This window comes from Epinephelus moara, chromosome 16 (assembly GCF_006386435.1).
Source record: "Epinephelus moara isolate mb chromosome 16, YSFRI_EMoa_1.0, whole genome shotgun sequence".
NCBI lineage: Eukaryota > Metazoa > Chordata > Actinopteri > Perciformes > Serranidae > Epinephelus > Epinephelus moara.
The window spans coordinates 33,251,695-33,277,276 of record NC_065521.1 but is presented as its reverse complement, the minus strand read 5'-3'; the positions used below and the strand labels follow the sequence as shown (position 1 = coordinate 33,277,276).

General features: G+C 41.6%; 1 protein-coding gene and 1 non-coding gene across 17 annotated transcripts; both read left to right on the top strand.

The window, feature by feature from the left end:
• The first annotated feature begins 385 nt into the window (after positions 1-385).
• On the top strand, positions 386-25,563 carry LOC126402819 (protein kinase C-binding protein 1-like). 16 transcript variants are annotated; one of them, XM_050065109.1, is made up of 23 exons: positions 386-569; positions 2,961-3,204; positions 3,298-3,533; positions 3,771-3,985; positions 8,628-8,698; positions 9,295-9,449; positions 13,703-13,924; positions 14,368-14,481; positions 14,738-14,830; positions 15,192-15,279; positions 15,361-15,416; positions 15,501-15,578; positions 15,675-15,790; positions 15,907-16,382; positions 17,220-17,360; positions 17,788-17,949; positions 18,192-18,704; positions 21,005-21,478; positions 21,573-21,718; positions 21,836-21,916; positions 22,002-22,080; positions 22,185-22,424; positions 24,336-25,563. In XM_050065109.1, exons 4-23 carry the CDS (start codon positions 3,936-3,938, stop codon positions 24,512-24,514), a joined length of 3,534 nt encoding a protein of 1,177 aa, XP_049921066.1. In that variant the 5' UTR covers positions 386-569; positions 2,961-3,204; positions 3,298-3,533; positions 3,771-3,935; the 3' UTR covers positions 24,515-25,563. The 16 variants fall into 16 exon arrangements, with proteins under 16 accessions (XP_049921066.1, XP_049921071.1, XP_049921078.1 ...); XM_050065114.1 differs by lacking the exon at positions 386-569 and having other exon boundaries at positions 2,737-3,204; positions 13,781-13,924; XM_050065110.1 differs by lacking the exon at positions 386-569 and having other exon boundaries at positions 2,738-3,187.
• Positions 1,125-1,197, top strand: trnak-cuu (transfer RNA lysine (anticodon CUU)). Its single transcript has one exon. It is a non-coding gene; the product is annotated as a tRNA-Lys (tRNA).
• Positions 25,564-25,582: the final 19 nt, after the last annotated feature.

Here is a 25,582-nt window from a genome sequence, read left to right as displayed (position 1 = left end):
CATCCATCGAATTCCGGATCCTGTCTCACTCGCCCTGGTTCCGTTTCCTTACCAAAACGGCCACTAACGGCCCCAGACTATACTACCACTAGATTGCACAAAAAAGTGTCCACAAACAAGGACAACAATCTAGGTTAAGCAGAATGAAGTTTAAGGTGCAGTAAATCCAAAATGTGATGTCCTCATATGAGGACACAGGGTCTCAGGAGGATATGCTAAGTGCGTTTTTCTAACCGTGCTTTTGTACCAAAGTAAGATTGCAAGAATGAAGGAGCTGGGAATCGAACTCACAACCCGTATTTAGGTAAATGTGCCGTTTTGCACCACTTAGACAGAAATACCTGAAACAGTACTGCTTTCTCGTAGGTGCATTTTATTTTGAAAGAAAATAAAGAAGAAGAAGACCGGAAGTAGCCCTTTTTGTGCTTCATTCAATGCCGTTTAAAAGGCAAACCAAGTCAATTAACTGTTAATAAGCGGTGACATGTCATTATGACGGCAGCTTTAACTCATTTACCCTAATTTAACAGTGAGTCACAGAAAAATTAACGGAGGAAACCAACCGTCAGGTAACTAACGTTTACAGTGTTCAAGACACACGGTCCCGTCATTGCTTTGACACGATTTATCGAACGTTAACGTTAACTAACGTTTTCACTGAAGCCACTGAAGCTAAGCTAGCTAATTGGGCTAACCGTTATTAACCGTTATTAGAAGTATTTTGGGGGGCTGTAGGGGCGGTGCTATCCGTTTAACTGTCTAAAGCTTTTACAAAATACATGAGCGAACGGCAGGAAATTTAGTTAGTTGTTGTGTAAGTGGTAGTAGTAGTGTTTTGTGGCTTTAATTTGGCCGTTTAACACGATGACAGTTTGAAAGATGTACTCGAGTATTAGCAGTCAAACGTTAATTTGAAGACCTTCAGCTGACTGTGGTTAAATAAAATATTCCCTGCTCTTTGCCGCTAGAGGTCAGTATGAGACAGAAGCGGGACGACAGGACCTGAGGTAACCCTCCCTTTTTCATACCAGTCGGTCTACAACATGACGCAACATTCGTAAGATGTTATCAATGATAATGTGCCGACTCAGTTATAAAAAGGATTGTGATCCCATATTGACACCGCCCGGCTAGCTCAGTCGGTAGAGCATGAGACTCTTAATCTCAGGGTCGTGGGTTCGAGCCCCACGTTGGGCGATTAACTTTTTTTCGTCTCTGCCACAACCTCATGAGAGCTACATGGCTCTCATATGCATTCTCTACAATAGTATCACGATTAAGCGCCACTCAGTGACTGTGTTATCTAAGCAGGAGTGCTCAACAAAAAACACAAGCTAATTACATTGTGTTTTATCCATGTTTTCCCTCAATATTTTGAACCCCCTGCTTACATGAGACACTGGGAACAACTGTCAGTGACTCAGTCTCATTTGCAAACCACAAGGGCTGCAAACCATGTGTGTCGGAAAATAGTCTAAAACAGTAATTGCATGTAAAGTGTGTTACAACGTTGGGACTATAGTTTGTGTTGGAAAAAATAGAAACAGAAAAATTGAAATTGCTTTATAATGTAATGAAAACCATGCAAAATACAAAACCCTGCTTTTAACGGAACTGTTCGTCTGTGATGTTCAGTTTCTGTTAAGGTGCTCACAAAGCTGTTTCCTGTGTAATGTCAATGGTGAATATTGATGCGGTGATATTTGTATGGTGTTGTATGTGGAATTTTAGATTCTACTGTATACAGTCCCATTGAGACTACAGAGTGAAAGTAACTATTTACACTTAATTAATCTGTAGTGTAAGTACAATTTGAAATATGCTCAGTTTGCTTGAGTATAACCATTTAATGCAGCTTTACACTTCACTATGCTGTAGGGGGAAGATGGGAATTGGGACACTTTTTGGTAGATTACCAAGAAAACCACCTAAAACTCTGAAAACTCCCCTAAGCGTTACTATTATATCTTGTGATGATTCTCTGCTATATTTTTATACAGAAAAAAATGATGCCAAGTAAAACAATTTAGAAACTTTGGACGTTCAAAGACACTGAGAGCCCCAACCTTACTCCAATGACATGTTCAGGTAAAATGGGACAGGACAGTCATGTTTGTTTGAAAAATAAAAAACTCTAACACAGATGTGCTGCGTTAGAAAAATAATCTAACGTAGTAATTGCATGTAAAGTGTGTTACAACGTTGACTTAACACTATGGCAATTTTAGAGACAGTGGTTCATGTTAGTGTTGTAATGAATTGCATTATATTACACATTTTTCCTACATGTTTGTAGGAGTAAACCCCTTTAAATACCATGGAGCCCAGTTTAACACCATGAGTTACATCCTTAAAATTTACCAAGGAGTTGAGTTAGCAAATGATTTTGTCTCAGTAATTAAAGAACATTATTAGTTTACCAAAAATTGTATTCATAGTAGGGTTGTTATATAGGACTCCATTATGCCACATTATTTTAATTTTGTGTTTTATCACCCGATATTTCACTGCTGCTGATTTTAAAATGTCAACAAAAACAGGTGCTTTATCCAGCTGTGTTTCATTATTAATGATTACTATAACAGCACAGGCAAACAAACAAACCCCTACGTACTTTTTATACTAAGGTCTTCCAGTGTTTTTCAAATTTCAGTTTTGGTAGTCCTTCTCATGGAGGAGGAGATGGCAAGATACATATTTATTTTATTTCATTTTATTTTATTTGTATTTTCTACATTTTGCTGAACTTAGGCTTGGAAATATGTTTGTGTGTTTGGTTAACATTCACTGGGGCATTATACATTAAGGTTAAGTACAGTAACAACAGTAATGTGTGACATAGAAAGGCATAGCTTCCTCAAAACTCTGTCTTTTCCCCTGTCTTTTACAACACACAATAAAAGTGTTTTGACTGTATGATTTCTCATTTTATCTGCCTAATTTTCTCCCTTTGTTTGCAGACAGAATTGCCCAAATAGGTGAGGAGCTACAGCCTCTCTTTTCTCTCGAAACAGCCAAGAGGGAGGGAGGAGTTTAAACAAAGGCCCTCTCCACATAAAAAAAATGGAGGCTTGTGCAGAGAAGCCATGGTGTCCTGCTCCTCACAGTCTACATGCTGCTATTTCTACTTCTCAAGCCTTCAAATAAGACAACTACCGACAGTTTCTACACTTGGAAGCTTCAAAAGGTTGTCACACGGGGTTTGTATGTCAAAAATACTCATATTAATCATGTTATTTTGTGGTTTTAGGCCTAGCACTGTGCTTATTTTTCTTCCCCTGTCTCTGACACTCACAGTGCTGCCCCTGCCTGCACTGAACAAAGATAATTACTCAGGAAACATTTCGGCCAATCAGACGCGGCCTTGTATCCTGCCTGTGAGGAAAGCGACCAGTCAGGATCTGGCTAACAACACTGGGGCCTGATCGCCTTGCCTGAAGAGCGGAGCCTTCCCCGGCTGAGGGCTGAGAGTGTCCTCCATGTTTTATAAGTGTTGACATAACAGTGTGTCAGGCAGCCATGCATCCACAGAGGTAAGCTCTGTCTTTTTTATCTCAACTCTCTGATAACAACATGGCTTCCTTCTTGTCGTTGTGGTGACTGTTGGTTTCTCATGATGAATGTGCACACCTTAAAAATCAGTTTAGTGTGCAGGAGGAGGAGGAGGAGCTGGGGTGGATTGGAGGCCTCACCAGGCCTCTCTGCTCCACAGTGCTGAGGGTGGGGGGTTGGGTAACGACTCTCACCCTTGCTCTCTCTCTGTGTCTCAGGGTCACATGGGTGCCCCAGACAACCAGGCTGCCATACAGGAGGCAGAGTGGACCATGGCAAATCCTTTTCCTTTTTTATAATGCAAAGGAGAGTTAGATTTAAAAATGGCACCCACATCTCCTTTCTGCTGTGGCAGTCCTGTGTTGTAGCCTGGCAGAGAAAGAATGGGGGATGGGCAATGGAGGAAGAGGAGGGGGGGTATTATGTACCCTTTGTAAGTGGATTGGCTCTGTGCTGTTTTCTTGTGTGTGTCATGCCAGGCCGGGGAAGAGACGTGGGGGGCAACAGATGTGCTTGTAAGGAGGACAAGGAGTGCAGGGCATAACTCAGTGCTGGTTTTCAGTTTCAGTATTGTACATAAAAATATGTTCTCAGAAACTGCAAACTGCATGACGTGGTACATGTTCAAGGCAACAGTACTGGGGTTTCTGCACTCCATATTGATGAGAGGAAGAGCTCATATGAAACTAACCTTTTGTCGGAGGGTGATCCTATTCTTCCAAGTCTTCTCTTGTCAAATCTTCAAAAATAAGACACATATTCTATTTAAAGCCACAGGCCATGAGTTTACAGCCCGGAGCTTCGTCCTCTCTGCAGTACTATTGTGAAACTGCTTCCTCCACTCTGATCCTCAGACACACAGTGGCCATTTTGTGTTTAGAAAGCTCTTCTCAGGAGAACTCCAGTCCTCTCTTCACAGATCAGACAGCAGGGATACAGAAACAACACAAGACCTAACAGGTTTTTACATGACGTGTGTGTTTGTACATGTTGTCTGCATGCAATGCGATATTTTCTCCTTTTTCTCTATGGTACTTTTCTGTTTTACACATAACAGGAATGTCAGTGATACATGAGATACAGATTTTTTAACAAAAGCAGTTTTTCTATCAAGATATTTTATGAGGAATCTACACAAAGACGTATGAGGAAACGCTTCACTGTTTGATGCCATTATATATCTCTCAGAGCAGCGCTGACTGTACATTGTGTTACATAATATATCTCCGTTTTAGCAGCCTCAACTGCGTGGGGGAAGCAAAGAAGATTTTTTTCCTCCTGTGGCCTGACACGAGGCGTGTTTCATCTACACGACAGCCAGAAAATAGTAACAGTACAATCAGTGTTTCTTCGTAGGCTAATTCCCTCTCTGTGTAAAACCAAAAACCAGGAGATAAGTTTTACCTCTGAATAGTAATGAGTTACCGCACAGTGCTTGACTGAGCCTGTAACATACATGCTACACCACCAGTTAGAAATGTCAGCAATGTGTAACGACGTGGTGTTGGGAGAAATTGCGTGGGCCTGCTTCTGAGGCAACGTAGCTTCTAAACAGGACGGCAGAGGTTGAATAGCAGAGCCACTGAGTTATGCATCACAACCACAAATATAATCTCCCAAAAGGCTTTTTTTCAAATCCCCTCTGGTTTCTGATGTCACAGTCAAGAAGGGCAAGCTAAACTCAAGGAATATAAACCGTCTTATGCAGGGGGAAATCTCTGCATTGCAGCAAAAAATGCTTTTTAAGAGGAAGAGGGGAGCCTGCACACTGTGATCCGTGTGGCATAGCACAGCCGACCAATAATGTTCCACCCTGTTGGCCCTACAGCCAATTGCAGCTGCAGTTGAGGTTAAAGATTGACAATCAGAGGGAGAGCGGCAGGGAGTGCAAGGGCCTTCTGGAAAATTCCACAGCCATCTTTGATTCACCCTTTACAGCCTTATATAAAATCCAGGTCAAATCTTTCTTTAATACAGTTTCTGTGTGTACTTGTATTGTAGTTTGGTGTTGACATGTTGTTTTAACATTGTAAAGCAGTCATGCTAAAACAGGCTTCTTAAAATCATTTTATTAAATTTAAACTGAGACATTTTAACCTTGTGTTTTTAATTATGTTTTTGTTGATGTCAAGAAAAGCTAATGGTATGCATTTCTGAATTTCTCTGCATGTGGTTGTTGGTCTTGTGAAAGCTAAATGTCTCTTGTCATTTTCTAAATCCTAATAATGTCTCTGGGGTTTTGTGTAGCAGGGTGAGTAGGATGTTTTGCACTCAATGGTATTAATCCTGACTGTCTTTAATGGCAGCTCCAGTGCACAGAGTACAATAATGATGTTTGCATCGAATATTTTTCCTGGGCTGCCACACAGAGAGGCCATTTATTCAGATATTTGTCTGATTGATGTGTAAAAACCACACATTCTTTTTAAGTATAGACACCAGCTCTGCCAGGATCTCAAGGTGGCTTCACAATGCTGGTCTCTCTTCAAAATGAAATCTAATTATTCTATGACAGCAGTGTTCAGGGAAGGAGGGAAGCCAAGATCGAAGACATAAAAAAAAAGAGAGAGTTGACTGCTTCTCATTTTTGCAGGGTTTTCTCGCTTCTCTCTCTCTGTGTTTGCTCCTCTATCTCTGTGATCGGCCGTGGAGGTTTGTCTTGACACAGCCGTGTTTTTTAAAATGTTGGACTGTAATCTCCACAGATCTCTCTGGTCCTCCTGCATGGATGTGCCAGTGCCTGAGTCTGAGCCTCGGAGTGGGGGATGGGGGAGAGGGGGGAGGGGAGCAAGCTGTGGCCTCCATTTTCTGTGACGAGAGAACCCTGCTCGTCTCTCACAGGAGTGGAATCTAAAGGCATTGAGTCAGTGTTGTTTTCTTTTTGTCCATCAGGTACTACTTGCAGAGGGGAATGCTGTCAGTGTTTTCTTGAACCCGCGTCTCTCTGGAATATATCCCAGAACCTGCTGAGGATTTATTTGCTTAACTCTTCCTGTGTGATGGATCATGAGAATGTCTTTTGGATCAGCATACTTTTTTACTATTGGTCATCCTGTCTTCCTGGTAGTTGCAGCAATGTCTTGCAATTGAGTGTGTATATAAAATAGGGTTGTGGCACTTTGTTGAGCAGCTCTGCCTAGTGATGGCGTGTTCTCTCTTTTCAGGGCTGTGGTACACGTAGCAGAGCGGCTTGGCTAACATTGTCTTATTTTCATGTGGGCCTCGTTTGTTCACTCAGTCCGGAACAGGAAGGCCCCGGAGGGGTTGGGTGTGTGTATGTGTGTGCGTGCGTGTGACTGTTGGCAAGCTGAAACAAGATACCCATATGCCATAATTCTAAAGAAACTCTGCTCAGCCCATGTTTGGCATTTTCCACACAGCCCAGGTTAGGATGTATTTTTTTTCTCTTCAGTTTCAGTTTGAGCTGTCTGTGATTTCCAGTCTGAGATAACAGGGAATGTATTAGGTGAACCCTTGTTGATTGTAAGTGGTTGCTTGGTCACATTATCTGGTATTTTGTCCGGTAGAAAGAAGATCATTGTTAAAACTTCGTTGTAAAGCAAACAACTAAGCTGACTGATGTTTAAATGAGTATAGGTTTAATAGCTGATGTGATCACATCTTATCTTTTTGTTGTATCTGATCGCCTAAACCCTTAAGGATATGTGTTTTAACCTCCCTGTGTCTATCATGAGATGTGACATTTGATCAACTTTGGTCGGAATGTGTCTTTTAAGGGTGGAGGAGGGGACACGAAGAACATTCCTTTACTTTCACCAGAGAAAGAAAAGCTTATCCCACAAATGTGGTTGACCTTTGAGTTGTAGCCTGTAAACCCATCATCCTAGCTGGAAACCAGAGCTGCGGCCAGAGCTATGAACTGGTCAAGTGTGTGACCTGTCAGGGGTCCTTGGGAGGGTTTTCTTCTCAGGGCTTGGGAATAAAGGCTACATCCTTGGGATGAGGCCCTCTGTTGCTTTGACAAAAGAGGAACCAAATACTCCAAAGACTTTCATTTATCGCCAGATCCCTATTATTCTCAACCTTTTTTTTTTCTTCAGAGGAAATGAGATGAGAGTGGGACTGGAGACCTGGGAAATCAGGCTTTCCCTTGCTATATGCTGTAGAGATACTGTTTTTCACTTTTGGATTGATCCATAATTTATGGATTTAATCATCTATGATATTGGTCTGTTTATATCAGCTTCGTAAACAGAGCTGTAGAAAAGGCTTGATTTTAAAAACACACAAAATGCTTATGTAATCACACAACTATGTATGTGAATATTTCCTAAATAGAAAATATGATGGTGCCAAATTTACATTTTGGGCGATGGATAGTGATATAAACGCGAATTTGGCCAAGAAAGCTGCTTTAAATACATGCTGTGAAGATTAGGACCAACAATATTTACACAAACCTTTGTTAAAGCTGTTTAGATAGATCTCTTTTTATTGGTCTCCAAGAATGGGCTTAAATCCTTCGGGGTCACCCTGTTGTTACTGAAGGGGCTTAAGAGGTTGCAGAAAGGTATACTGTTAATCGTCATGAGACTCTGTCCCTTTCGTAGTAGAGACCAACTCCCTCTGACTATCTCCTTAATACAGGTCTGTTCAGCATGTGTTATAAAGAAAGCACAGCAATTATCACGACCTTATCAGACTACAATCTATAGCTGCAATGTCTCCTGAAGGACAGAGGTGCAGGGTACTAAAATGGCCCTATGTGTTGTTGTGAATATCAACTTGTGCTGAGCGGAGAGGAGCGTTGCCATGGTGATTGTTACCATTCTTCCTCTTGGAACATAAAGAACATATTCAGACTCGTTTGTCACTGATGATATGGAAAGGATTTGAACTTGGTTGCACGGTGTCAGAGACTTGCTGAAATTAGATGAAAACAATAACAATGGAAACCTACAGAATCCCTATTGACAGATCCTCTGGGACCCGGGTGCCTTAGGTGGTGTTCCACTTGTTTACTGTTATGCTGATGTGGTTTCTGAACACCCTTTCTGACTTTGTGTTTGCCTCTCTTTCTGTGTTTCTGTGTGCTCTTGTTCGGTGCTCTGCAGTCTGGCTGAGGAGGAGATAAAGACAGAGTCTGATGTGGTAGAGGGGATGGATGCATCTGTACGATCCAAAGGTAAGTCTCTAAGGCCGAGCACCTCGCGTTAAGAGTTTAACATCTAAGGCATCTTAGTTTGAGAAAATGTAGAGGTTATTTACTGTAAGTTTTGAGAGCAGTGTGATGCATTTTGTTGGTCTCTCAGGACTGCAAAGATAATCCATCATGCCTGGCTGCCTGCCTGTGTAGCATTTGTGTCAAGTCTTAACACAGGGTCTTGTTAGTTCAGAGGGAGCCCTCGAGCTATTTGTTACTATAAAGTGGTAATTTAATATGTAGAAGTGCCTTCTTCAATAATTGCTTTTTACATCAGTAGAATTGCTGTCAGGATTACACTATCATGATGACAAAATCCTACATCTGACCATCGAATGTCTCAGCTGACACTGACTTCATTTTAACTTCCTCGGTCTCCCTAAGCTCTAAGCATGTAGGAAGATGGGGCTGATGTATTGTGGCTGTTTCCATCCTCTTGATTTATTCAAGGAATAGCTTAATTACTGTCATGGCACCCACGTTTAATCTCCTTTAAACTTGTGCAACGTCTTGAGTGCAGTGAACAATACGAGTCTGTCTCCCATCGTGTGATGACCTGATTGTCTTTCTGCTTCCAGTCCCTGATCCACCGGGGTCAGCGGAACGACCAGTGAAGCGAAAGGTGTCCAGTCCCACTCATTCCTCCAATGGACACTCTCCCCCAGACACCTCACCTAGCCCTCTCAAGAAAAAGAAGAAGCCTGGGGCTGTCAACTGCAACAACAAAGACCAGGTAAGTGTAATAATTTCAAGATCGGCGTGCTCTCAAAGGCTGGTGGCGTGTGGTGTGCTCCAGGGATAATCAACGAGCTATGCCCAGGGGCCTGTTTTGCAAAATAACAGGAGGCTAGGGACAATTAATAAACAACATTGATAACATTTATCGGACAAAATGAATCAACATTGAAAGGCCCATAACTCATCTTTCTTTGAAATTCTTTATCTTCATTTTAAGTGGTTTACAATTGGCTGTAGTAGCAAAATTAAGGGAAATTCATCAATACATTTTTCATTTCGACGTTTGCTGTCCTCACTTGTCTTTGCCAAGAGGCAAATCCAATCGCAGCAGCCCCCCACAGGTCAGGTGCATGCAGGGATGTTTCTAGGGATTGAGGACATTCGGGAATTAGCCCAGATCTCTGTTGCGGGGTTCAGGGTTTCCTCCCCTGGCACTTTCTTTTGGATAACCAAGCGTTTCTTTGATGTTTTTTCATGCACTCCACAAAAGGAAAAGGATCCTTGTTTACAGTCAGAGGACAAAACAAAAATTCCATTGTGCATCTGTGTAATTTCACATTTAATTAGAAAATGATCAGAGGGCCATCAGGCAAAGAAGGAAAAATAATGCGACATGAGTTTGGACTGCCTCGTCTTCCACCCACGTTGCAAAGCTATTCATCACATTAAAAGGGCAATAAACATTACATTTTTAAACAAAATGTTAAGGGCCGGGTTATGCTTGAAAAAGAGTAGTTAGTTTGACTTGTTGTCTGTCCTCTGCGGAAAAAATGTGTATAGCTGTTCTGAATGGCTGCATTAAAGGTGGAGTGAAAAGCCTGTTGTCATGGAGAAGGGGGAGACATGATAGATGTTTTATACGGGGATAACTGCTCATTCTCAGATGGTGTCTCCTTTTTTTACACCTGTTAAGCGCCACAAATAGTTGTGCTAAGAGAGAAAAATGAGCGCTTGAGAGAGGAGCTAAACTGTGGCTTCTTTCTCATCTCCACATAACTGGCCAGTCATGGCATGAAGTGGGTGTGAATGTCAGATTGTTGGTTTCAGAAAATAACAAACTGTTGATACAGCCATCCAATAAACGGTTCTGGTGGGGCTCTACTGGCACATTTAGTCTTTTTCTAACCTAGACTGCCTGAAAGGTAGTAATACTACGTAGTGACCATGGGTCTCCTTTATAAACATTGCGTACGCACAAAACGAGGCCTGAAGAAGGCGTACGCCACTTCCCACGCAAAAGTTGTGATCTATAAAAACAGACTTGATGGGAGAAACTTTGACCCATGCTTACGAACATTCTGGAGATGGGATATTGGCGATGCGGATAGTGAGGTGGAAGCCTGATTTTAGAAACTGTTAAAACATTGTTGAACGAGACTGACAATATTTTGTGACAAACTGACTGGAGGCATCCACACACCGCGGAGATGAAAACTCAATGCAGGACTTCTTTCTTGGTCAAAAGAGACGCCACATTGCCTGCGAGAGCACGCCACTTTTGATTTTGTCTGTATTATACTGTCAGCATAAAGATGGGCAAACATGTATGGATGTTTCCTGCTCTGTCTTGTTGTAATGTTGTGTAGGTTTGGAGCATGTTCAGCTCACAGTTACTTTATTTTTAGATGTTTTGCATATATTTATCAAACACCTCCAGTAGGCCTGTCACGATAATTACGTTAACTTTTCGCACAATATATGGACACAACCTTGATCATTTTGCTGACCTTGTTACTGCCACTGTGTTTACATGCATGTTTACTTACATAAGAATGTCTCCAACATTGTAGCCAACATGATACCAGAATAAACAGCAGGGTTTTCCCGACCATTACCTGATTGGGTGCAGCATTTCTCTTTTTTTTTTTTTCCTCTCTCCAACCCTGCCGAATTGCGAGTCTGAAAACTTTATAGACAACACCGCATAGCTTACTGGTAGCCGGCAGCAGCACTTTTGGATTGAAAGAGACATAATCCTGTTAGTTTGCCAATACCTGGCAACGAGCCAAAAAGCCTGTAGTTTGGGGTTTTACCCTCAAACAATTTAATCCTCCACTCCGTAAATCCACCAGTACACCCGGGTCCAAGACCATCCATCCCCGGTAGCCGACTGCAGCACACCTGCTAATAGCTGAGCTTGTCTACTAATTGTAAGAGGCATCACTTGGTTTTGTTTTTGTTGGCCAAATTGTAGGCTACTCATATATAAGTGCTACAATTTTATGTATTCATTTATTCACTTTCCGTAACTGTTTATCCTGTTAGGGGTCGCGGGCGTGCTGGAGCCTATCCCAGCTGACACTGGGCGAGAGGCAGAGTACACCCTGGACAGGTCACCAGACTGTCACAGGGCTGACACATAGAGACAGACAACCATTCACGCTCACATTCACACCTACAGATAATTTAAGCCTAGTTCACATTACATGATTTTCACCCTGATTTTGCATTACGGAGACTATCGTAATCTTTTGAGTTTTCATACCTGGCGACGTGTGTTTCTGTCAGCGGGAGTCTCGCCAACTGCGTTACGACCTGTGTGAGCCCTCGCCGACAGCCCCAGAAAATGCGGTTACGTCACCAAACTTGGAGACAACACATTGTAAAGGCATGGATATTCTTTATTATCCTGGGTCCAAACATAACGCGCTCCCCATGATCCTGTGGACGCGGCCATTGTTGTTGTTGCTTGCCAGCCGGCTTGTCAGTGTTGCCAGATCTTGGGAGAGGGCTATGAAAACAAGCCCAAAAGAAGCGACTGCTGTCCGACATACTGTCATGCGTTTAAAGACGGATATATGTAGAGGAAGATGCCGTTTAGAGAGCAAGCCCAAATAAGCAGCTCCACTTTAGAAACAAGCTCAAAGTCGCGGCTAATAAGCAGACCTGACAAGTGGCAACCCTGCGGCTTGTCCTCCTCACATTTCTTCCGTCCTCCTGCGTGCTGACGTGGGACGTATCCCGCCTCTCATTGGCTGATGCTCTTTGTCAGTCGTGTCAGACTTCTCTAGTTTTCTAGCATGCCAGATATCCAGTCCCAGTCACAGATGAGGGGGCGACTTGCTCATAGGCTTGTTCACACATGAGGACTCGTCATGGCAGACTATCTGCCGACTCACCTCCGACCCAAGGTGGCTCTCAAGATCCTCTGCGACATCAAAATTGCGGTGAAAATCTTGTAATGTGAACTAGACTCACCAATTAACCTGCATGTCTTTGGACTGTGGGAGGAAGCTGGAGTACCCAAAGAAAGTCCACGCTGACACAGACAAACTCCGTACAGAAGGGCGACAATGCTAACCACGGCACCACCATGCTGTGGTTAGTGCCAATTTTATATATACTTTCTCGTATAAATTCACATCTTTATTTCTTTAGAATTCAAAGTTTGTTGCTCTTAAAAAGGGTGTACTTGCATTATTATGTTATTATATAGTCATATCAGTGGCATAAAATGGTCTCAAAATGACAATAATATTGTTCATTACAATAATTTCTGGGACAGAATGTGGTCCAATGAAAGTAGTTATCGTGACAGGCCTAAATTCTGGTCATTTATGTTCTGTTGATTGGCTGAATCCAAGTGTTATGCATTTTTTTGATGTATGACTCTGATGCATATGGTTTCAGTTTGTGCTTGCCAACTAAATGTGGTGCTGACTGATTCCCTTTTGCCCTTTTGTCCCCTGTCAAACTTGCATGACATTAAAAGATAATTCTAGCATTTTTGTGTAATATATGGACCGGTGTTATATATGCTTTGATTGGCAAATAAGCTGCAATTGAATGCTATCACAACGTGTGAATTAATACCTAACACTGATTTGGACTGTGAAACATCACCTCGAGCCGTGAAAGCAGATGCATCAGCTTCTATTCATCCATTAAAGTGTCCATCAGCTAAGCACCAGTTGGGTACTTACCATAGAACCATATCATGCATTTTGTTTACTCTCAAGTGAAAGATGAGCTGTTTAATTATAACATTAAAAACAGCAGTTATCCTCAAGGTCACACCCTTAAACCTGTTGGTTCAGTCTGGTTAGGCTCACAGTTGAAACAGTCACATGACCAGTTCGGTTTAATTATTTGCTTTTGTGCTGTGTTGGGTTTATAGACTTAACTGCCCTCTATGCTTACCCAGCTTACCCCACCTTATTGGTGTCTTGTTTCTGTTGCACTGCACCTTTTTGTGTTCCTGCGTGTTTTTTGAAACCTGCCCCCCTGTTTCTCTTGCCTGCATTTCAGTCAGAGCTAAGACATGGTCCCTTTTACTATATGAAGCAGCCAGCACTCACCACAGACCCTGTTGATGTTGTACCGCAGGACGGCAGGAATGACTTCTACTGCTGGCTGTGCCACCGCGAGGGCCAGGTGCTCTGCTGTGAGCTCTGCCCCAGGGTGTACCACGCCAAGTGCCTCAAACTACCAGCCGAGCCCGAGGGCGACTGGTTCTGTCCAGAGTGTGAGGTATCTCGCTGAAGACGTGTATGTGTGTGGCTGTAGACAAGTGATTGTGTGGCAAGGCACAATCTGGCTTGCTTAGTTGACAAAGGGGGTGTCAGACTCTGTGCCATGAGCAGCGTCAGCCAGAGAGAAAGAACTATTTGGTGAAATCACCTGCAGACCTCTTGGCTCCTGATGACACATGGTGTGACACCCCAGCAAGCTAATTGCTCACACTGCAAGTTTGAGAGATGTTAAAGGATAGAGAAGAAGTTTTGATCTGCGTCTTAACATTTAGAGAAATTTTGTTTTCTTAATTGGCACAATTTTAATTGTATGTACAAGCTAAAAGTAATGTGAACTTAACAAAATCTAAGTTTATATAAGCATCAGTGTCCTGTGTGTTGTTTTCATCGCATGTTCATTAATCTCATTAATTATTATTAAACTTTTCATTGTTCTTGCAGAAAATAACAGTTGCTGAATGCATTGAAACCCAGAGCAAGGCTATGACAATGCTGACAATAGACCAACTGTCCTACTTGCTCAAATTCGCACTCCAAAAGATTAAACAGCCTGGGGTAAGACTTGCAAAGACCTTTTGTATGTTGATTTAATAGGCGTTGTATAATCTTTCCATCTCTAACAGAGTGCTTTATGTAAAGCTCCTTGGGGCAAATTTTTGATTTGTGATACCAGGCTATATATATATAAAATTTACTTGACTCCAATTTTATAGTCAAACAGTAAGTCCAGGAAATATGTATACAACAAAGACATCCACATTTTGGCTAATGCATCTGTTTCTTTTTTCTCATATTTGTCTAAACTGAGCAGACTGAGCCTTTTCAGAAGCCTGTGTCTCTGGAACAGCACCCGGATTATGCAGAGTACATTTTCCACCCCATGGACCTGTGTACTTTAGAGAAGGTAACACTGTTTATTTGCTTTGATTTGCACATAAGAATAATTAAAACAGAATGCACAAAGTCAAATAAAAGAAATAAAGTCTTTAAGATGCTAAATGTAGACAAAAACATTTTTGGAACGGGCAGGAGAAGACAACAAACACCCACAATGTCTTATTTAATGGCCCTCTGAGTGTCAGATTAGCAACTTTAAGGACACATTAAGTATGGGATTTGCTGAAAAAATGAACAGATCTAAACACTAGTGAGGCTGCAGGAAACTAATATGGGTATTACCATATATATTCAGAATAGAATACAACTTTATTGTCAACAGATTTCTCTAAATTATCTTTGATTTTGTTGTTTTCACTTTCTCACAGAATATCAAAAAGAAAATGTACGGCTGCACTGAAGCCTTTCTTGCTGACATGAAATGGATCTTACACAACTGCATCATCTACAATGGAGGTAGGCCACGTTCACATACAATACTATCAATAATCGCTGTACTCTAAAAGAAATCTAAAGAAGCTTGTGGCTTTATTCCAGGTAATCACAAATTAACAGCAACTGCGAAAGTCATCGTCAAGATCTGTGAACATGAGGTAAAGGTGCTCTGCTAACTTAAAAATGGCAAATATCCTGTGTCTGATTTCTAAATTAATAACATCTTTGTCATGTATTTGTAGATGAATGAGATTGAGGTGTGTCCAGAGTGTTACCTGTCGTCATGTCAAAAAAGGGACAACTGGTTTTGTGAGCCATGTGTAGGTCCTTACATGATCTTAAATACTGAATTTATGCATTTTGGTTTAGATTTTAAATTTGTGAGGCACTGAATTGATTTGCTTTGTCCCTGATAGAGTCAACCCCACCCCCTGGTCTGGGCTAAGCTCAAGGGTTTTCCCTTCTGGCCAGCAAAAGCACTTCGGGAAAAGGATGGGCAGGTAGACGCACGCTTCTTTGGGCAACATGACAGGTGAGAAAAGCTTGTGAGCATTGTAGACATTGTTTACCAAAACTAAACCAAGATTAATCTCCTAATCTATCTAGCCTATTCTAATTTGGTGAATGTTTCATTGTGATTTTATGTAGGGCTTGGGTCCCCATCAACAACTGCTACCTCATGTCCAAAGAGATCCCTTTCTCTGTGAAGAAGACAAAGAGCATTTTCAACAGTGCCATGCAAGAGATGGAAGTCTACGTGGAAAACATTCGCAAGAAATTCGGGGTCTTTAACTATGCACCCTTCCGCACTCCCTACACACCCAACAACCAGCTACAGATGCTAGTGGACCCCTCCAACCCCAGCGCTGGGACAGTGAAAACAGAAAAACCGGATAAACTTCGCTTCAATTTCGATATAACTGCGTCTCCTAAGATGGTCCTCAGCAAGAGTTCCACGCCCAGCGGCATGAGTCGGAGGGTCTCGATGACAGACATGCCTCGGTCTCCCATGAGCACCAACTCCTCAGTTCACACGGGGTCTGATGGGGAGCAGGATATGGAGAAGGCCAGCAGGAATCCTGCCTTCCACTACAGCACTGGAGAGGAATCTATGGACTGTACCGGTAAATAAACGATATAATCAATATTTTTATAAAAGCTGTGTATCAAATGATGTTGAAACCGTATGAAAGGGTGTCGCTTATACAGATGAACCTACACCTGAATCTACAACTGTCTGTCGTTATGGAGCTTTACAGTGAGTTTCAGCCCTTGTTTAGCTGTCCAGCTTGTTCAGAAGTTGGTGGAGACCAAACAAGAGCTAAAAGAAGGGTGAATATTGGACTTACATTCATCAGATGGGCAAAAACACAACTTTAAAAGAATGATAATGTTGCTTATAACGGCTGAATGTATAAATAGGCAACTGTGCACTAAGAATTTTACCATATATTAACAATGAAAAAACGCTATAGCACCTTTCGTACAAGAAATACAGCACTAAGTGCTTGACAATAAGGGAATCATATGTGCTGTACATGAAAATAGACAGAATGGTCATAAAACAGGCCAACAAGGCAATTAAAAAGGCATTTAAATACAATTTAAAAACAAAAAATAAGATGAAAATAGAGTAAATGGACGGCATCATAGTTAATATCAGCAAAACTATAAATCATGAAATCATAAAATCATTAAATGGAACAACTGTTAAATCATACAGTCAAAGATGGAAGTAAAAGTCTATCAACTTAAAAGGTGACTATAAATCAATCAAACTTGTTTCTGCTGCCCCAAAGCGACCAAACAAATCACTTATTGCAGGTTTAAACTTAGCAATACTCAGGCGATGTAGCCATGAGTGGAGTGATGCCATCTTTAAAACTGTTTTATCTTGACATGTAAAACAAAACATAACAAGGCTTAAATCCCTAAACTTTTTGTTGGTATTGTGATTACAGCATCTCCTGTCTCAGGGAAGATGGGTCCTGCAGGCAGCGTGGCAGGCAGCATGGCAGGCAGCCCAAAGCCCTTTAGCCCTGGACTAGTGCCCAAGCAGGAGAGGACCGCAGCCACAGGCGGCATCCTTAACCTCAACCTTGGTCAGTGCCAACAGCACAGATATACTGTAAAGATGTTGTCATGATGTCTAATAACAGAGGACAAGAAGAGAGTGTGCACTGCTGCTAAAAAGATGTTGCCGGTCAATGGGCTACCACCACACGCTCTTTCTATTCATCAGCTGCATTATTCATTAATAGTTTTTTATTTTTATTTTGTTTCCTTTTTTTACTTTGCCACACACTGTTGGTTAGTGGAATTCAGAGACAGTTCGAGGATGGTCAAAGTTGCAGGTTAAAAGTCTTTTACTTTTCTGTATCTTTTACTGTCTTGGTCATAATGGTATGGCAGGATGTTATGTTACTGAAAGAAGTTGTACGCCTGCAAACTTCGTGAAACAAAAATTCCACACCATCATTATCATTATAATGTTGACTAATACTTGACACATTTACATGTTCCTTTCAGATCGGGTGAAAGCTGAGATGGATCTGAAAGAGCTGAGTGAGACCGTGCAACAACAGCAGCAGCAACAACAGCAACAACAGGGAGCGTCCGCTTCAGTCCCCACCCCAAAGAGACCCATCAGGAGCCTGGACAAGACTATTGAAAGCTGCAAGGCACAGCTCGGTATGTACACAATCACCCTGGGCTATTTGACTTGTCATAGATCTTTATTCTTGAACTGTACAAAAAAATCTTTTAGGCATTTCAAGAATGTTTTACTTTTTGCGTAGCCAGTTTGCAAGAAGTTTACATGTTATATTTTGATATAGTAAATTATCATGTTTTTTTTTTATTCAGCTGTCTGACAAAAAGCATTTAAACTCTTAAAAAAACATGTAATCAAGGATTTATATTTCTCCACACAGGGATAGATGAGATCTCTGAAGACGTGTATAAAGGTGTGGATCACAGCGACTCTGAGGACTCTGAGAAATCAGACTCAAGTGATAGCGAGTATCTCAGCGACGACGAACACAAGCCAAAGAGCTCCGCCCAGGACGACAAGGACAAAGCAGAGAGAAAAAGGCCCAAAGCGAGCACAGAGGGAGAGAATAAGGAGGGAGTTGCGGGGACAGCGGATAAAGCCACCTCTGAACCCCCGCTCAAAGACAAGCAGAGCACCAATGGACCAGATAGGGACCTGCAGGACAAGCCCAGAACGCCCCAGTCTCAGCCCGTCACTGACAAACCTAAAGCTGCAGAGGAGGGCAGAACAGCTGCTGCCACATCAGCGACTGAGCAAGACTCTGATTCTGAGAGGGAGCTGGTGATCGACCTGGGAGACGAACATGGAGGCCGTGACTCAAAGAGGGCGAGAAGAGAGCCGGGGGCTTCTGCCGCCAAAACTCTCAAAGAGCCTAATGCTGCCAAGTTGGAAGGTGAGGCCTTTGATTTACTGTATCCATTTTCTCCTGTGATTGTCTCCTGTAATGACTTGTGTCTCAGAAGGAAAACTGGAAGGAAATAATATCCTTATGATGTTAGAACACACACACAGCAAATTACAGGCCAGTGTGAGCTTCAGTCAGAAATAGAACACATCACTCTTCTCCAGTATTTGTTATCAATGTCATTTCAGTCATGTGTGAGATATATTACCATAAACGCACACAAACATTATCTTCACCCTTTCCTTAAAAGTACTACTTAAAAAATAATACTACAAAAGTTATTATTGGAAATGTATAGTGGCATGGTATTACAGTGGTTAGTATTGTGGCCCCACAGCAAGAGGGTTCCTGGTTCGAACCCAGGGTGGGGGAGCCCCTCCGTGTGGAGTTTGCATGTTCTCCTCATGTCAGCGTGGGCTTTCTCCGGGTATTCCAGCTACCTCCCACAGTCCAATGACATGCAGGTTAATTGGTGACTCTTAATTGTCCGTAGGTGTGAATGTGAGTGTGAATGGTTGTCTGTCTCTCTGTGTCAGCCCTGTGATAGTCTGGTGACCTGTCCAGGGTGTACCCTGCCTCATGCCCAATGACAGCTGGGATAGACTCCAGCTCCCCCACGACCCTTAACAGGATAAGAAGTTACGGAAAATAAATAAATGAATGAATGATTAGTACCATAGATACAAAACTTACATAAAACTTAAAAAGAAAATTACAACTGCTTTTTAAAGAAGTTATCATATACAAGTTTTCATCTTAACCCATCAAATGTCAACTTTTCAGTACAATGTGACACATTTTATTCAAGTTTTTATTTAAAAACATTTCTCAAACATGGTAAACTAGTTTGAGGAAAGGTATTTGCACATCCAGTAGTCTCAGATGCAGGTGTGTTGGAAAATATCACTTGAGTCTCTGAACAGAAAAAGTGTGCAGTGTGCTGGATTTTCTGTTCATAAACACAATATACTGAAATCCCTTAAGTGTCTAAACATCAATGGATAACCCGTATTAATTTCAGTGTCTGCACCTGACCACGTCACTCCCTTAAGAATTATGGTGGACAGTTTTGCTGTTCAGTATCTTTATTGAACTTTCTGATGCACAGACATGTACAAAAGAGGCCAACAGACCATACTGTATCAAAGAGGAAGGCTATGTCGCACACTAAAGAAACTTAGTGAGCGGATCACATTCCTATCAAGAGAGTGTCACAGTTTTGTAGCTCCCTATATGCAGTACAGTACCAGAAACAGACACGCTCAAATAACCACCAAATCAACCAGTAATAGAAAGGGAGATGTAAGACAGCATCATAGTTGCACTCTCCTATATATGCAGTACAGCATCAGAAACAAACATAAATCAGTTCAAACATATAAAAAGATAAACCCACAAATCAACCAGTAACAAAAAGGCAGATTTGAGACGGAATCCAAGTCTTGTAATCTGTTGTAAACCCATAGCAAATCAGTTATGCATTAGTACATTGTGTGGTTTCCTGTGATCCACCATACCTTTCAGCACAGGTACTGCCAGGCTACTACCAATAAACTCCAATAACAGGGGCCAAATCTTATACAATATCTTAATCATACATTTAGACCTGTGTGTCAGACATTTTGTAGGTATCTTATCAAAAATAACCCTATGCCACCCAGCTGTTGTATTGCTATTTCAGCAATATATTTTTTCTTGTACAGAAAGTAAGGATACATAGAGGCCTACTGGAATGCATACTTTTCTGTACGATAGACAATTTTTTAAAAAGTATTGAAGTTGCTGCAGCAGACCCAGAGATATTGTCTAACTTCCTGCATTTTTCTTCCTTGTCAAAACTTGGTGCAGACATTTTCACATATTCACATATTCAGTGAACAGACTTTGGAAATTTAGGTAAATGGGAATTTCACCAATCATGTTTGAGCAGCAGGTAAACAGTCTTGAGTGGAGAGGCAGAACGCATTGGCTCAAATGCACCCTTGGAGCCCATGGGCTACTGTCTGACAACAATTTAGCTCTTTGTTAGCTTTTTAAAAATGTATCTGCATTCATATGGAGATATCTGTTCCTAGAGATTAGCCGAAATGACCGGAGCATGGAAGAGGAAGTCTTGGCCCAGATATCTGCTTGCTGCACTGGATCACAGAAATATTGGCTTATTGTTGTCACACAGATAGTTGTTGGTTTTTGAAATTGATTTCTCATTTAACCTTCTTGGGCTTTAAGTGCCCAGTGTAGATTTTCACAATGCCTCACACTTATGGAGCCATATTCTTTCCGCTCAGGGAAACTGCCTTCATCTGCTGCAGCAGCCGCCGCACCATCAAGAGAAGCCGCCTCCAACCTGAAAGACTCTTTGCAACCCACCATCACAGCAGCCCTCAACCTTGTGTCCACTGCAGCCTCTGGTCAGTCCAATGCCACCACAGCGACCAGCGCATCCACCAGTGCCCCCTCTCCTGCCTCCACCTCGGTCTCCACAACATCCCCAGCACCTGCAGCTGTGAAGAAACAGCGCCCTCTACTGCCTAAAGACACAGCTCAGGCCGTGCAGCAGGCGGTGGTGTGGAATCCAACCAAATTCCAGACGTCCTCTCAGAAGTGGCACCTGCAGAAGGTGCAGAGGCAGCAGCAGCATGGAGAGCAGTCAGCAGCGCAGACACCAGCCCAGAGTCAGGGGCAGACACGCAGCCCACAGCAGTCACAACAGCAGAACTCCTCCTCAAGCACCCGCTATCAGACCAGACAAGCAGCCAAGGGTATATACAAACCTATAACTATTCATCTGCACATTAAACTTAACAAAATGAGACCAAATGTGTGTTAAGATTGTTCCAACTTTATCCCCTGCAGTGCAAAAAGACGTGCCTCAGAGTACTTCCTCATCGACAGCTGCCCAGGTCACATCTGGCAGCTCTTCTTCTTACATGTCTGGAGACTTGCAGATCCCTACAGGCTCAGCAGACGTGGCTGCAGATATAGCCAAGTACACAAACAAAGTAATTTGGCCAAATTTACTTCATGTTATTGGAGTGACTGCTGTGCTCCCTTCATTTTTTCAGGATGAAAGTCATTAAAACTGTGAACTCAAACATGTTTTTGCTATAACTCTGCAGATCATGGACACGATAAAAGGGACGATGACTGAAATCTACAATGATCTTTCCAAAAGCACATCAGGAAACACAATTGCAGAGGTAAATTCTGGCACATAGACGGATGCTTATCTAATTTGTCATAATAATACTTGGTAAATTTAATCCTCTGTGTTTGTTGCCACAGATTCGACGGTTAAGGATAGAAATTGAGAAGCTCCAGTGGCTGCATCAACAAGAGTTATCAGAGATGAAGCACAATCTTGGTAAGTGTCCTACATACAGGACTCTGTCACCTCTATCGTGCTCTGTCTTTCCTACACATGGCATGAGTTTCAGGTTGTGTTGATTTCGTCTCATTTAAACGCAGAACTGACGATGGCAGAGATGAGGCAAAGTCTGGAGCAGGAAAGAGAACGGTTGGTGGCCGAGGTGAAGAAGCAGATGGAGTTGGAGAAGCAGCAGGCAGTGGACGAGACCAAAAAGAAACAGTGGTGCGCTAACTGCAGGAAGGAGGCCATCTTCTACTGCTGCTGGAATACCAGTTACTGTGATTACCCCTGCCAGCAAGCCCACTGGCCAGAGCACATGAAGTCCTGCACACAGTCAGGTAACGTAAACGCACTCATGGCACAATAGTGTGTCCAAGCCATAGATTACACCAGGACAGCAACTGCTGTCACAAAATGGCTACTAAAGGTCCAGTGTAAAAGATTTAGGGGCATCTTTGGCAGAAATTGTATGTAGTATTCATAACTATGTTTATCAGACATGGTGGTTCTCCTACATGGCACATTGGAGAAGTTTAGCTCTGTATCCTTGCCGCTGGATGCCACAAAACCCTGCACACTGGACTTCAATTTAAGAAATAAATTGGCAAATAAAAATACCAACAGCTACTGTTTATTAGTGATTCAGATAATGTAGATTTAGTGTAGTTTACCAGAGATACTGAAAACAAACATATTTTAAGCATTTATTTGCTCAAGTTCATTTATAGGCAGGAATGAAGGGAGCCTGAAGGCACTTACTTTCATCTCAGAGCCGTCCTCCGGCTGTGTTTTCTCAATGTAAATTTTTCTCCTGTTCACTGTCTTGTGCTGTTTCCTGATACAGATAAAGCACCCAGTATTTGCTCCTCAAGTATTGTGATCCAAAATTAAATTACTTATGACTTGTAGTTTTTGTGTACTATTGATTACATGTTATACTCTCTGCCATCAGGATGAGTGCTTCTCCTGACGTTTACCTGACTATATATATATATATATATATGTGTGTGTGTGTGTATATATATTTTTTTCTCATGGATGATATAAAACACATAATTCTAATTTCTAATTTCCTTGTTACTTTTGTAAAGTAGTGAATAGTGGAAGAAGCACATAGTTTTCAAAGATAATCTCTACCTCACTCACATCTTACTTCAATGTGAAACTCATTCTTTTCAGGTGGGTTTTTGTTATTTATCTATTGAAAAATGACAAAAGGTTTCTCACTCTACTGCAGGTTTTACATTCAAATTGAAATTCTAAGGCTGCTCCTTCTTAACTCCTAATGTATTTATGCCACAATATCCTGCAGTCAATGTCAAACGCTTAAACGGTGCAGCTGTAGTTGTAGGTTTTCTACCTCGTGAGTCAAAGAAGCACCACAGCCCTTTCCTCTGTTTTTTTTTTGACCATGCAGCACCAGTTTCTAAAGTATTTTTAGTGCGTAGACAGTCTAGTTTCGTGAAAAGACCATCTTTCTAGCAGTGCAAAGTACAGTGTAACTTTGCAATAATAAATAAAGATAGCAAACCTCATTATTGTGTATTATAAACATAACTTGCCTCTCGCCTGTGGGATAAGCAGTGTTGGGAAGGTTACTTATGAATGCAATAGGTACAGATTACTAGATACCTTGTTAAAAATGTAAGCTATGTAACAAATTGAATTCTTCATAGAAGTAATACATCATAATACATTTGATTACTTCTCTAACACGTTTTAAACTGGGAAATAGACCTGAAAAGACCTCCATATATGCAACCCAGTGGCACGGCACAGAATATTTGGCATTCTCCATGAGCGGAGGAACGCTGGGAACAATAAAGCTTGCTACTGTGAGAAAACAGAGGCAAAGGTTACAAAGTGCAAGAGTCCAGCGAGGAGCAGAGTAGGGAAAAGGGTACAAGGGAGAGTGCACATTCTAATCACCCGATATCACATGGTGTGTTCCTGATTAAAGCAAGGCAATGCAAATTCAAACAAGAGAATCAAGCAAAAACAACGCTTAATATTTGAGTGCATACTGCCAAATGAATGGAGACTGTCTGAACATAGAGACAGCTGTGTGTCCAAACAGCTCAAGATCCAGAGCAACAGAGTAAATGTTATATTCTACCTATAAACCTTTTACCAAAAAGAATATTTATATTTATCCCCAACACTAGGGGTAAGTAGCTAAATTCTGCGGAACAGCATGCACAGATATATGGTGTGCATGTTTTCATTTTCTATTTTGCTTTTCCTTCCAGCCACAGCTTCGCAGCAGGAGCCAGAAGCAGAGTCCAACTCAGACCCGTCAGTGAAATCATCAGGCCTCTCTCCTGCCACACAGACCCTGCCCTCAGGAGCAGGATCCATATCAGACAAAAGCAACTCTCCCACTTACATGGACAAGAGCAAGGACAGTGCTGGTGTTACTGTGACCTAACTGCTTACACTACAGATACTCTCGCACGGCCGCTGTGGGGCTTGTCGTGTCAGACACGTTGCGTCCAACTTGGTGCTCGCAGGCCTGCACCTCTGTGACAAATCACTTTGCTTTTTCCATTCCCATGTGTGCATCTGCTTGGTGGACTTTTGTTTGGGTTCGTCTCTCATCGCAGTTTCCACAAGTCTGTGTTCAGGTGGATTCACCATGTGAAAGTAGTCTGTCTTGAGAAATAAAATGTGAGGTTGTATGTTTTCATTCTGTAGTTTTATTATAGATCTGTTACCACTTCCTTTCAAGTCTCAGCAAGATTGTATCGACCCACAGAATATTTACAATACTTCAATGCTGCTCTTAAGTACTTACAGGCTGTCTTATTGTGTTGATCGCTCTTCATATTATAAGATAAAAACAGCCATCGACAGGTGATATTCATTTATCATGGTGCCATCAGAGGTATTTTGGGTTATGCTAGTTTCATCTTCATGTTTTAAACCATGTCTGCTCCATGTCAACTGAGATATTTTGAGAAATGCAAGTTTAAACATTATGTTCTCAACTATGTCCTCTTCATGTCAACAGGGGCATTTTTGGCTCATACCAATTTTGTATTGTAGTTCACATTGTATAGACCTACATAAAAAAATATCTGTGATTTATTAAAAAAAAAAGAACTAAAAAATTTAAACTGTACAAAGTTTTTGTAAGAAAATACCTGAACAATATTTATAGTGTCATATGTTTTTATAGTATGTTTAATGAAATCACATTTCTATGTGTCTAAACAAAAGTTATTTGAAAATAAATTACTTCATATGAATGTCAGCTCTAAGCGAAGCCTCTGTTTAACTGGTTGATCCAAAGCTGATGTAAATCCTGATCAGACTGTGTCTATGAGAACTGAGTAGGCATAAATAGAAACTGCATTTTGGCTGGATATTATTTCCTGTGAGCATGTCTGTTTTGAGCTCGTGTCTCGTTCGTGTTTACATATTGTACATACAATAAATGGACTCGTGAAGAAAAATAAAAAAGCTCTGATCAACTTAGCACGGCTTGATTGATTTA